The 12,538-nt window shown below is 37.5% G+C and overlaps 1 protein-coding gene across 3 annotated transcripts in view; it reads left to right on the forward strand.

The window, feature by feature from the left end:
• Positions 1-12,538, forward strand: part of MINDY3 (MINDY lysine 48 deubiquitinase 3) — a 107,153-nt gene that overhangs the window by 45,900 nt on the left and 48,715 nt on the right. For 2 of the 3 annotated variants that reach the window (XM_081087370.1, XM_081087372.1), the window contains 2 exons: positions 2,754-2,824; positions 7,876-7,956. In XM_081087370.1, the coding sequence (XP_080943496.1) occupies positions 2,754-2,824; positions 7,876-7,956 (152 nt within the window). The remainder of the gene's footprint in view (positions 1-2,753; positions 2,825-7,875; positions 7,957-12,538) is intronic. The other variant, XM_081087371.1, reaches the window with a different exon arrangement.

The raw sequence follows: 12,538 nt of genomic DNA on the forward strand, positions 1-12,538 counted from the left end.
GACATAATTTTTTTAAAAAAATATATTTTATTGATTTTTATTGATGTTTCTCAATTTTTGAAATTGAATTTTTGTTTCTCAAATAGCCTGGCATATTTTTCCCTCCTTTCCTTCTGAAATGTAAGCAGCACTAAATGTTTCAAGTTCAAAAAAAGAATACATAAGTTGGAAACATTTCACACTTTAATTTCTAAAGTCAGTTACCACCACCTAGTGTTACGATTAGCTACTACATCATCTTTTTTTCTTGGAATTTTAAACAAATATCTAGAATAGTATATTTATAATAAAAATTGAGAAACAATTTGAAAAAATTGTTTCTGTATATAAAAATTCAATTTCAAAAATTGAGAAACAATTCAATTTTTGAAAATTGAATCTGTATATAAATATACAGAGAGGAAGGGAGAGAGATAGAGAGTTAGAAACATCGATGAGAGAGAAACATCGATCAGCTGCCTCCTGCACATCTCCTACTGGGGATGTGCCCGCAACCCAGGTGCTGGGGTCCAACCCCAGCAGGTCCAGGGGTTCCCAAAGGCGTAGACGGAGTCGGCGAAGAAGGAATGACACGGAGACAGCGTTCAGTTGATCAGCAGCCTAGCCAGGATCTCTAGCCAGGATCTCCAGCCAAGTTCTGGTCTGGATCTCCAGCCAAGTTCTGGTTAGGATCTCCAGCCAGGTTCTGTGTCCATGTTCTCTTGCTAGGTTCTCCAGGTTCTCCAGCCAGGTTCTGTAGCCATGTTCCCTCGCTAGGTTCTCCAGCCAGGTTCTGTCCAGGTTCTCCAGCCAGGTTCAGTCACCAGGTTCTAGTCAGGTTCTCTTGCCAATTTCTGTAGTCAGGTTCAGTCCAGGATCTTTTGCCATGTTCTCTCCAGTGAAGTTCTTCTGTCTCTAGGTTCTGTGTAGGTTCTGTCTTCTTACATCTGTATTTATACCAGTTGATTCCAATCCTATCAATCTCTATTCCAAAGGTTAGGGCGTTTCTTATCTCCATTCCAGGGAATAAAGATTATGTAGCTTAAGCATGATTGTTCATAGTTAAAGTGATTAATTACCCGCCTGGCACTTAGTTAAGAGGTTTTATTCCCTCCCTAACTTCAGGGGAAAATCCCTACCTGGGGAAACCACCTTTCTCAGAGACCTTGGTTAAAACACATAGTGCCAAGAAGGTGAGCAAACATATTAAGAACAGTATGCCATATATGCCAGGTGCCTTGAAACAGCAAGCATGGACCGGCTCCCGGCACCCCGGTACATGCCCTTGACCGGAATCGAACCTGGGACCCTTCAGTCCGCAGGCCGACGCTCTATCCACCGAGCCAAACCGGTTTTGGCCATAGGACATAATTTTTTTTTAAAAATAGATTTTATTGATTTTTTACAGAGAGGAAGGGAGAGAGATAGAGAGTTAGAAACATCGATGAGAGAGAAACATCGATCAGCTGCCTCCTGCACACTCCCCACTGGGGATGCGCCCGCAACCCAGGTACATGCCCTTGACCGGAATCGAACCCGGGACCCTTCAGTCCGCAAGCCGACGCTCTATCCACTGAGCCAAACTGGTTTCGGCAGGACATAATTTTTAACTAGAAAAAATACTTGTTAGAATACATATGGACCTAAATTATTACCAGAGTTTGATTCAATGTATATTAGCTGAAATCTGTAATCTGTGAAGACTTTGATATCATCACAGTTACAACTCTGTTGTGAAGTAATCGCTTGTCTCTTCATTCTCTATGCTTTGTCTGTTCTTCCTGATCCGCATCCACAACATCAGCCCTTGTCTCTATGCTAATGATTCCCAACACTGTGTCCAAGCCAACCTGACCTCTCTTCCCTGTGTTCCCCAGCCTTACTTCCAGTTGTGTATCTCTAGATAGAAGTCCTAAAGGTTCCTCAGTTCCAGGTTACATAAAACCAAACTCATGTTCTCCTTTCAGATCACTCTAGCACCTACTCCTCCTTAATTCTCTCTTTTAGTTAATCACCGTTTATCAGATTCCTCAGGCTGGAAACCTTTAAGGAACCTTTGACAATTTTTTCACCCCTTAAATACACTGATTTTTCATGTCTCTTTGCTGTTTGCTCTGCATGAATTTTCTTCTTATCTTCTTAACCTGGAAAATGACTACAAATACTTAGATCTCAAATGTTACCACTTCTGTAACACAATTAGCAGATGTTCTTATATCATTATAAGTGTGTGTTTGGGTAAACAGAGAGAGAGAAAGCACACATTGTTTTTTCATCTCTCTCCCTTGATAAATTATTAGCTTTGTAAGGCAGGTACTGTGTTCGATTCATCTTTATTTCCCTAGTCTTTAGCACACTTCGTAGGTTTATTTATAGAAGAAAGAGAATGGTATCAATTGTCCATGTTTCAAGTATTGTACAGGTAGTTCACTGCTGCCCAATGTTAAATGTTACAAATTATGATTAGTATATCTTTTCCAATAATTCCTTAATTTCAGGGGGAAATGCCTCCATTATAAAAGTTAACACTGAGTATAAAGTTTCATAAATACATTTAATATACATTTGAAGTATCACAAACCTGATCTAATGGTATTTATAATGAGTAGTACTATAATTATGACTTGATGTTAACTCGTAACAATAAAAATGTGCTAGGTTTAAGTATAGTTTGGGGTAAAAGTTTTGGTTTAGAATATATCTATACATACATATTTCCATGTAAATACTTTTCAGATTTATGTATACTAATACATGCTAACTTCTGTTTGCAGAGCTTCTTGGTATACATGAACAAGCAGCTGTAGGGTTCTTAACCTTAATGGAAGCTTTAAGATACTGTAAGGTAAGTTGATTTTTAAGGTACTTTGAATGGTCTTTATTCACATGTTCACTGTTGTGGATAGTATTTTTCTTCTATGACAACATATTTTAGCTTACTAATGTTATTATATACTCTCATCACATTATTGCTGGTCTTCTTTCCTAAACTGACAGTCGTATTAAGGGAAGAGTTAAGCTGGCTGATCAGGCAGAGTTTCCTAATTTTGAGGTTTGTTTCTTTTCGAGGGTGGGGGGAAGAACCCAGTATATTGTGGAAATAGAGACTTCTGTTGTTGAATATAAATATTTTTTTTGGTAAACTGAGGGAAAAGGATGTGCTGTTTCTTCCTTACCAATTAACGGTATACTTCACTAAACAACTGGTAGTACTTTATTGGGCAAAGAAAAAGAACCTGCTGAATGCTGAAATTCTACCTTCTGATTGTTCCATCTGAAAATGATTTCACACTGACAAAGCAGAAATCCAAGCATTTAATAGAATTAAACTCCTTAACACATATGTGAAAATTAGGAACTGCCATGAAACCCTCATTTATTGATAGATATTTTATTCCTTTCCTACACAATCTGAAATAACTATTGGCTGTTCCAATGGTCTTAAATCATTAGAGATTTGCAGTTAAGGTGTCCTCATTTTGGAGGAAGAAAGAAGACAATGTTATTTTTTACTTCGGAATGGTGGTTCCATGGCAGTGGTGATTAGTTTTAATAACAGTGTCTTGTGCCCTTCCTTCCCTTTTCTTTTTTTTTAACCAGATAGCATTCCTCTTTCATGACAGTCCTTGGACAGGGGTGATACGGGCATAAAAATCAAACAGGTTTCATCCAGCTCTTATTCATTTTAGTTATCGTAAGGTTAAACAGTAGCAGTTCTTCTTTTTAGTGACTTTAATTATACAAGCTAAAATTATTCTGAGTTTGCCTGGCAACCAAAGAATGAAATTGCAACTTCTCCTAGCATGCGCACACACACATACACACAAAAGAGGAACTGCCATGAAACCTTCATTTATTGGTATATATTTCATTGATATATAGAGGTGATACATATGTTAATTAGCTTGATTGTAGTGATATTTACACAATATATACATATATCAAAACATTAAGTTGTACATCTTAAATATATACAATTTTTATGTCAATGAGATTTTAATAAAGCAGTTTTGTAAAAAGTGTGTGTGCGCGTGCACGCACATGTTGCAAGAGGTCAGGGTCTGGAGATGTTCTAGTTTGACATTTTCACAGTGTGGCCTGTAAGGCCCTGATGGTCTGGATCCTGTCTGCCCTTCCAGAGCTGCATCACTCCCTCCATTGCTGTGTCCAGCCATGCTGGTCTCCTGTTGTTTCTTGAACAGGCCAAGCCCTTTCCTGCCTCACAAGCCTTCATATTTGCTATCATTTCTGCCGGAGATATTCTGCTCTCCCCTTCAGGTCCTACTTCAAATGGTGGCTCAAAGACCCTTTCCTTGATCATTCCCTCCGTGAATCATCCCAACATGATTTCATAGGAATAATCACTCTGTACTTACTTTTTTTTATAATTTTGAATTTGTTTTTTTTTTTTTTTTTTGTCATCCCTAATGGAATATAGACTCTTTGAAGGCAAGCAGGCACATTGTTTCTGGGTATATAGTAGGTCCTCAATAAATATTGTTGCACAAATGAGTGGAAAATTGCACTGTATCTGTAGGTTTTTCTAAATGTGTGCTTTAGCTTTGCTTTAACTGTTAGGCACAACAGAGCCATGTCTGTTCCTCCAGGACTTTAGTAGAAAGTTAACAGCTGCTGTGTGTTCTCTTGTTATTCTCTAGTATTTTAGCAGCAACTATTGTGTTATATAAGATTTAAAGTTTTTTTTGTTTTTGTTTTTTTTTTCTAGTGGCAGGACACAACATATTGACATTCAGATAGAGGAAAGGCAGATCTGTTAGTTACTGACAGCTCCTAACCAGAGCTGGGCCACACAGGGGTTACACCTGGGAACAGGCCAACAGCAAGCTTATGTGTGGGAATTGAGGGCAGAGTTAGCTAGGTCTCATGGGCTCAGTGTGGACTGGCTAATTTGAATAGTTTCCATGAGCTCAGGGGCTTAAGGGCTGTCCCTGGTCGTGTTGTTCCTGGTTCCAGGGCCATTAGGGCAATGCATAATGACCTGGGGTGTGAGAGATTTCTAGGGAAAGTGGTTGGGGTTTGGACTTACTCAGCAGTCTTTTTTAAGGGAATTGACCAGCCTCAAACCAGGGCCTCAAAACTGAGTCAAGACAGAATTTTAAAAAACCCACAAAACTCTATTACATGGAGCTGTTTATATGTATATACTGTAAGTTTCATTCTCAAAATCTATATACATTACTTTGTACCAGATGTTTAGAAAAATGACATTAAGGAAATATTTGTGTTTGTATTAGTTTTGTGAATCTGAGCATTTTCCTGTTTGGTGTAGTAAATTGCCCTTTAGAAATGAAATTAACATTTTCATGTCAATTTAACCATATATATTTATTAACACAAATAAAACGGTATTTCTCTTCTCCCCCTTTCTTTCTGTGTGTATATATATATACACATGCATGTGAACAAAGAAGGTGACCCAGTGCTTTTGACTATGCCCTTTAAAAAAAAGATATATAACTCACATAACATAAAATTAACTATTTTAAAGTGTATAATTCAATAGTTTTATGTATTTTATGTATTTATGTATGTTATGTATTTATAAGTTAATGGAGAGTTCCACTTTTTGGTTGTTACGAATAATACTGCTATGAACATTCATGCATAAGTTTTTGTGAACATGTTTTCATTTCTCTTGAGTATATACCCAGGAATGAAATTGCCTGGTCATATGGTAATTATATGCTTAACTTTTTTTTTTTTTATTGCTTAAAGTAATACAAAAGGTATTACATATGTGTCCATTCCCCCCCCCCCCCCCGCCCTAGACAGTCCCCTAGCCTCCCCTATCCCCCAGTGTCTTATGTCCATTGGTTATGCTTATATGCATGTATGCTTAACTTTTTGAGGAACCGTCAAACTGTTTTCCAAAGTAGTTGCATTATTTATTCACTCTTTTATTGATTTTTTATTATTAGAAAACACTTCATGAGTTCAGCCTTTATTTGCCTTTTGATCCTACTTTGTGTAATCTTACCCACACTTTTTACTTCTGTGATGATTAAGTGTATGCGCATGCACGGACGCTATCTTTTTTTTTTTTTTAATCTTCACCCAAGAATATGTTTTTGTTTTTTTTTATCAATTCTACAGAGAGAGGAAGGGAGGTGGGGGGAGAGAGAGAGACAGAAACATCCATATGAGAGAGAAATGTCGATTGATTGTCTCCTGTATGTGCCCCAACCAGGGGATCGAACCCGAAACCTAGATATGTGCCCTGATCAGGAATTGAATCCTGCACCCATTGGTGTATGGAACGATGTTCAACCAACTGAGCCACCCTGGCCAGGGTACACACTTTTTCTAAGAAAGAAACTAAACTGACCAATCTCAGAGGGAAGGTAGGGGTGGAGGAGTGGGTGGGGAGAGATTAATCAGGGAACACATATGTGAATATATGCATAGCCCCTGGACACAGATAATAGTTTGGTGAAGGCCTGGGGGGGCGGAGTTCAGGGTAGAAGGGGATTCATAGGGGAAAGAAAGGGAGACATCTGTAATGCTTTCAACAGTAAAGATAAATTAAAAAATAGTTAAAAGAAACTAAACAACCTCTAAACTTTTCACAAGAGGCAGCGTGATGGAATGGAAAACCACCACATTAGGAGTCAGCAAACCCGAGTGTTAGTTCCAGTTCATACTAGTTAGCTGTTTGTATTCCAACAAGGCACCGATCCCATGTATTCCTCTGTGTCCTTATGTAAAATTGAAGGACTTGTACTGCACACCTGACCCAGTGATCAGTGCCTTCTACCCTGACCCAGTGATCAGAGCTTTTCTTTTTTCTTTGTCCTTTGGCTGTTATTCTCTGTTGTTCCCAAAGTGACCTTTACACTACTGGCTCATCATTGCCATTGGCACATCCAACGCATCCCTTGCATTATAGAACAACAGAGAATAAATTCTATCCCTCCTAGTGATAAGAATAAATTTTGAAGGGCCCTGGTGGTGCCTGAAAGCAGGGTATCATATCAGGGCTGTTTGTAATTAGGAAGAATAGTTGGCCCTGACTGCTGCAAGTAGCCACTTGGAATTTCCTATTTCTAGGGAGTCTGTGTGAGAAAAGAAAATTCAGCACATTTGATTGGTAAGGTTAGTTGTTTTTAAGTCAAAATCTTTGTCCTCATAAGTGTGTGGAACTGATTGATGTGGATGTGGTTGGATTTCACAAGTCTATTATTTTCTCAGTCACACAAAAAATGATATTTCCAAATTTTTGGAACTGCAGTGTTTAGAGATTAATTATATAACCCTGAAGTCAGGTTATAGGTTTAACTCATTATACATTTTAAAGAGACTGCATATTGTAAAACTTGGAACTTAACTCCTACCAGGAAGAGTCAAATGATAAGATTCTTTTATATACTTAAATGTTTTACATATTTTGCTTTAGAGAGATTATTATGTTATCCTAGGTTCTTTGAAGACAGGATGTTCTTAAGGCTTTTCCCCTTATTTATTCATAAATCTACTCATTTGTTTATTTATAATTATTTTTCTGATCAAATTATTATGACCAAGTGTATGGTTTTTGGGTTTTGAGATACTAAGCTGACATTCTAGAAGTGGCCACGCTATCTAGGAACTTTAGTAAAACCTGAGAATGATGCTTAGGGTTAAACTATTGGTTCTGGCTGTGTTAAGTCTGTGTTGTTCTGTGTAAAGGCACAACATAAGCTTAGCCCTGATAGTCTTTATAACATTGACTTTATATTCATTGGTAATGACCTTTATGGGTAAGGCATTCTGGCACAGTATTTATTATTCCATTTAAATATGAATTGGGCACCCTGGTTATGTTTCAGATATTCATGGGCATGAAATAGACAGTATAAAATTTTCATTTGTTTGTTTATTTTGCTACATTTGTTCTAGGTTGGTTCTTACTTGAAATCTCCAAAATTCCCTATTTGGATTGTTGGCAGTGAAACTCACCTCACCGTATTTTTTGCCAAGGTATGCTTACAGTAGGATTTTTTTTTTAACTATGACATCAGACAAACAAGTAATATAGGTTATATTTAGTATGGATCTTTGTGCAAACATCAGTGTATTCCCACTAACACACGGATTGTTCCAAAATCTAAAATATTAACACAAAAGAATGTATTGTTGTACTTCTCCAGTTTTGGAATTTCAATAAAATCTGTCATGACTCAGTTATAACTTCTTTACCTTTGCTGACTTTAGTGCTTTGCCTTTTGCTTTTCTTGTTTTTATATATTTTTTTGTTGTTGTTGTCTGTTTTTTAAGGGATCACTTTTGTTAGGATAAAGTTTTGGATTGTTCTTTTGCAGAAAAGATTAAACTTTCACATGATATACAATAATTTTAGTTATAATATGCCTTAGGAAAATATTTTAAAATTTATTAATAGTTGAATGGTATGAAAAGCACTCTTTTAAAATGGAATATTTCCTATAGTTTTAATGTATATATGGTTACAATATTGAAATAAGTCAAATGTATTTGAACATGTTTATTTTAAAATTCTGACAACAAAGCCTTTTCTAAATCCTAGCCTTTAACAATAATACGTTTTTTCTACAATTGAGTGGTTCAGTGCTTTGGAGTCAGACAGCTTTTGTTTTGAATCCTAGCTGTTCCACTTCCTAACATTGCTCTCAGCCCCTTTTCTTATATTTAAAATGGGGATTAAGAATAGTACCTGGGACAACAGGGGGATGGGAGCATGAGTTTGTGTGTGGGGGGGAGGTTGGGGGTTAATGGGGGGGATGTGGACACATTTGTAATACCTTAACTAATAATTAAAAAAAAAGAAAAAAAAAAAAAAGAATAGTACCTGGCTCTTAGAGTTATTATCAGGCTTAATATAAAATATTTAGCAATACTATTACAAGTTAAATGCTCAGTAAGTCTTAGCTGTCATCGTCATTTTCATTCTATAAACATTTATTAAACCTTTCTGGTATTCCTAGAGAGAGTTGCTAGATGTTGGCCTGAAAGGGAAAAGATATAATTGTGTTTTTGAGGTTTTTTAATTTGAGTGCGCTTTTTATTACTCCATGTTTTTTTTTTCAGCTTGTACTTGCTAATATAAGTTTATTTATATCTGTAAGAATTATGAATAGCATAAATTATAGCAAAGACTGAAATGACAATGCTGAATTTTGTGGGTCTATTTTCTTGTTTATTCCTATATTTACTTTTATTGTGTTGGTAAAAGTCCAGCTGTGGATTTAGAGAAAGTTATATATACTTACCTTTTTTTTTTAAACAGGGAAAGCTATAAAATACAAATTAAAGTACAGACTCATATGTTACATTTAGTCTGAAAGCTTTTGCTGTTTGTTTCCCTCTTAAAAGTGAAGAGGAAGAAGTTAAAATCATCATTTAAACTATAGAAACTAAGCAACTTCTAATTCCTGAATGAGTCCATTTGACTAATTTTTGTATTAAGTGTTACAAATTTCCAGATAAGAAAATCAAATTTTCAAGCCAATTATTTTATCTCCAACCCTATTCTTTAGCATTAAGAAAACTAATAAATTCTGTGAAACTTTGTTTCAAATGTAAAAGATAATAATATGAAAATATTTTAAATCTTAAATTTTATGATTGATATTTAAGAAACTAGAGGCCCAGTGCATGAAATTCATGCATGGGTAGGGTCCTTAGTGGCTGCCGGCTGTTGGCCAGGGCCTCCCTTCCCCTGGCTGCCAGCCAGGGCCTCCCTTCGCACCCTCTTTGGCCTCGCGCCGCCTGCTCACCTGTTCCACCGTCCCGCCGTGGTCCCGCTTTCGTTGGGGCCCATCTAGGCCAGCAGTGCCTCTACTGTTGCCTACTGCTGCCCACTGCTGCCAACGCCACATTGCTGATGCCTACCATGTTTCATGCCGTCCTCTGGTGGTCAGTGCACGCCTAACTCCCTGTTGGTCGAACTCCCGCCTGTAGGAGCAATTTACATATTAGCCTTTTATTATATAGGATGATTCTATTGTCAAAACAGCAGAAGACAGAAGGTTAATACAAGGAATAGTGTTAATTCAGCTATGTAAATATGCAGGTATTTTGTATTCAAGCCATAATAATATATCCTAGTTTTAGAAGATTAGGAATGTTTCCTTGAAGAACAGGTGTTTCAAATGAGCACTGAGGCATCTGTTTAAACTGTGGGAAGAGGGAAAAAAGAACTTTCCCTATATGGGAAGTATTTGGAGCAAACAAGCAGCTGCAGAAAGATGGAGTACTAGTATGGTGTGAATAAAGAAGAGCTGGGGCACTAAGCATTCAGGGGGACAGGTGAAAGATGAGGCTGCAAAAGTAGGCAGGCCCTGCAACTCTATTCTAAGAGTAATGACAGCCCCTAGATTTTTCAAAAATTGGTGGGGGGAATAGGTTGGGGGTAGATGGGAAGGAAGGGAATGGTTTTAAATTTGCATTTTCGAAAGATCACTCTGGCTAATTCTGGAAAACAGACATATTGAAGGATAGCTTAGAGTGGGTAAACAAGATTTCTTTAGTTTTTGAGGTAAGCAAAGAATATGGTAATGTTGGTAGAGCTGGGTAGAAGCACATACATTTGAGAGACTTAATCGAGTTAAACTGACAAGATTTGGTGATAGATTGCATTGGAGAGATAAGAGTTAGAGAGGTCTCATGACCTGTGTTTTTACTGATTAGATCTTCAAGCCTCAGGAAGAACTCAGTAGCTTTGCTATTGTAGGATGTACCCATGATTTATTCTTCTTTGGGCACACTGACCAGGTCAAGAGGAAAGATTGAGATACTACAGTTTGGGAATAGTTCAGCCAAATAATCCCTACAGTGAGGTTTACAACTCCTGCTCACAAAGATAATGGCTTTTAGTTTCTCAGATATTAGCAGAAGACCAAGGGTCACCAGACATTTGAGGAATGCTTCCATGAAAAACAGAGTCAGAACAAATAGGGGAAAATGAACTCAAAAGAAGGTAGATATTGTAGGACAGTGCAGGGATCAAAAGAAAACTTAAAAAAAAAACCACAAAAAAACCTAGGAGAAGTTAATATATCCGTAAAACTATGGAGGCTCTGAGACAAAAAAATTTAAGAAAAAAGAGAAACTGAAAATTTATTGAAAGAATCGGAAGACAAATTAGAGAAATCTCCCTCTAGCTTGTTGCAATAGTTTCTAACTGATAACCATGCTGTTGCCCTTTTTGGAGGCTTTAGTATCTTCTCATTTCAGCAATTAAAATGACCCCAAAACTTTATGTCACTGTTCTGCTCAAAACCTTATATTAGTTTCCCTTTTACTAAGAATTAAAGCAGAGTTCTTGGAATAACCTACTAGTCCTTCCCTCACCTCATTGGATTCCCTATTTCCTCTCTATTCTTATTTCCTATTATTTCTCCACATCCTAGCTTTCTTGGCCACACTGGCCTTTCCTCTGCCTCAAAAACGAGGCAATGTTCACTTTGCTTAAAATGATCTTTGTTTGTATAAAAGATTCCTTCCTTTGGGTCAGTAATCTAATGTCATCTCCTTAGTGAGGCCTTCCCTGCCCATCTTTTTTAAAATTTTAACCTCCTGGTTCTGGCTGAGTGGCTCAGTTGGTTGGAGCATCGTCCTATACATCAAGAGGTTGTGGGTTCTATTCCCAGTCAGGGCACATACCTAGGTTACAGATTGGATCCCTGGTCGGGGCATGTACGGGAGGCAACAGATCAATCCTTCTCATACAGATGTTTCTCCCTCCCCTCCGCCTCCTCCTCCCCCTCTCCTTCTCTTTCTTTCTCTCTCTAGTATGTATTTTAAAAATGGAGTTGAAATTCTCATAAAATTAACTTTTTTCACATGAACTGTTTAGTGACTTTTAGTATATTCACAGTATTGTGTAACCACCACCTGTATCTACATTCTCATCCAAAACATTCTCATCACCCTAAAATAATAACCCATATCCATTAAGCAGTTATTTCCTATTTCCTCTCTGGAGCCCCAGCAACTAGCAGTTTGCTTTAAATCTCTATGAATTTACCTCTACCAGATATTTTATATAAATATAATCATAAAATATGTGACCTTTGTGTCTGGATTCTTTCACTGAGTATGTTTTTGTGGTTCATCCTCATTGTCGCATGTATCAGTACTTCATTCCTTTCATGGCTGAATGATACTCCATTATATGCATACTGGAGGCCCGATGCACAAAATTCATGCAAGATTAGGCCTTCCTTCTTGGTGCTCTCAGCACTGGCTTCTCTCTGGCACTCGGGACCCAGGCTACCCTCCCGCTGCCGGCAGGCACCTGGGACCCGGGCTTCCCTCGCAGCCCCGGCTTCATCCGGAAGGTTGTCTGGAAAGATGTCCGGTCTAATTAGCGTATTATGCTTTTATTATTATAGATAACACAATTTATTTGTCCATTCATCAATTAGTGGACATTTGGTTTGTTTTCACCTTTTGGCTATTGTGATTGTGCTGCTGTGAACATTCCTACACAAGCACATGCTTGAGTCCCAGTTTTGAGTTCTTTTGAGTATATACCTAGAACTGGAAATGCTGAGTCATATGGCAATTCTGGGTTTTACTT

Source organism: Myotis nattereri, assembly GCF_964212035.1.
Source record: "Myotis nattereri genome assembly, chromosome: 1".
Taxonomy (NCBI): domain Eukaryota; kingdom Metazoa; phylum Chordata; class Mammalia; order Chiroptera; family Vespertilionidae; genus Myotis; species Myotis nattereri.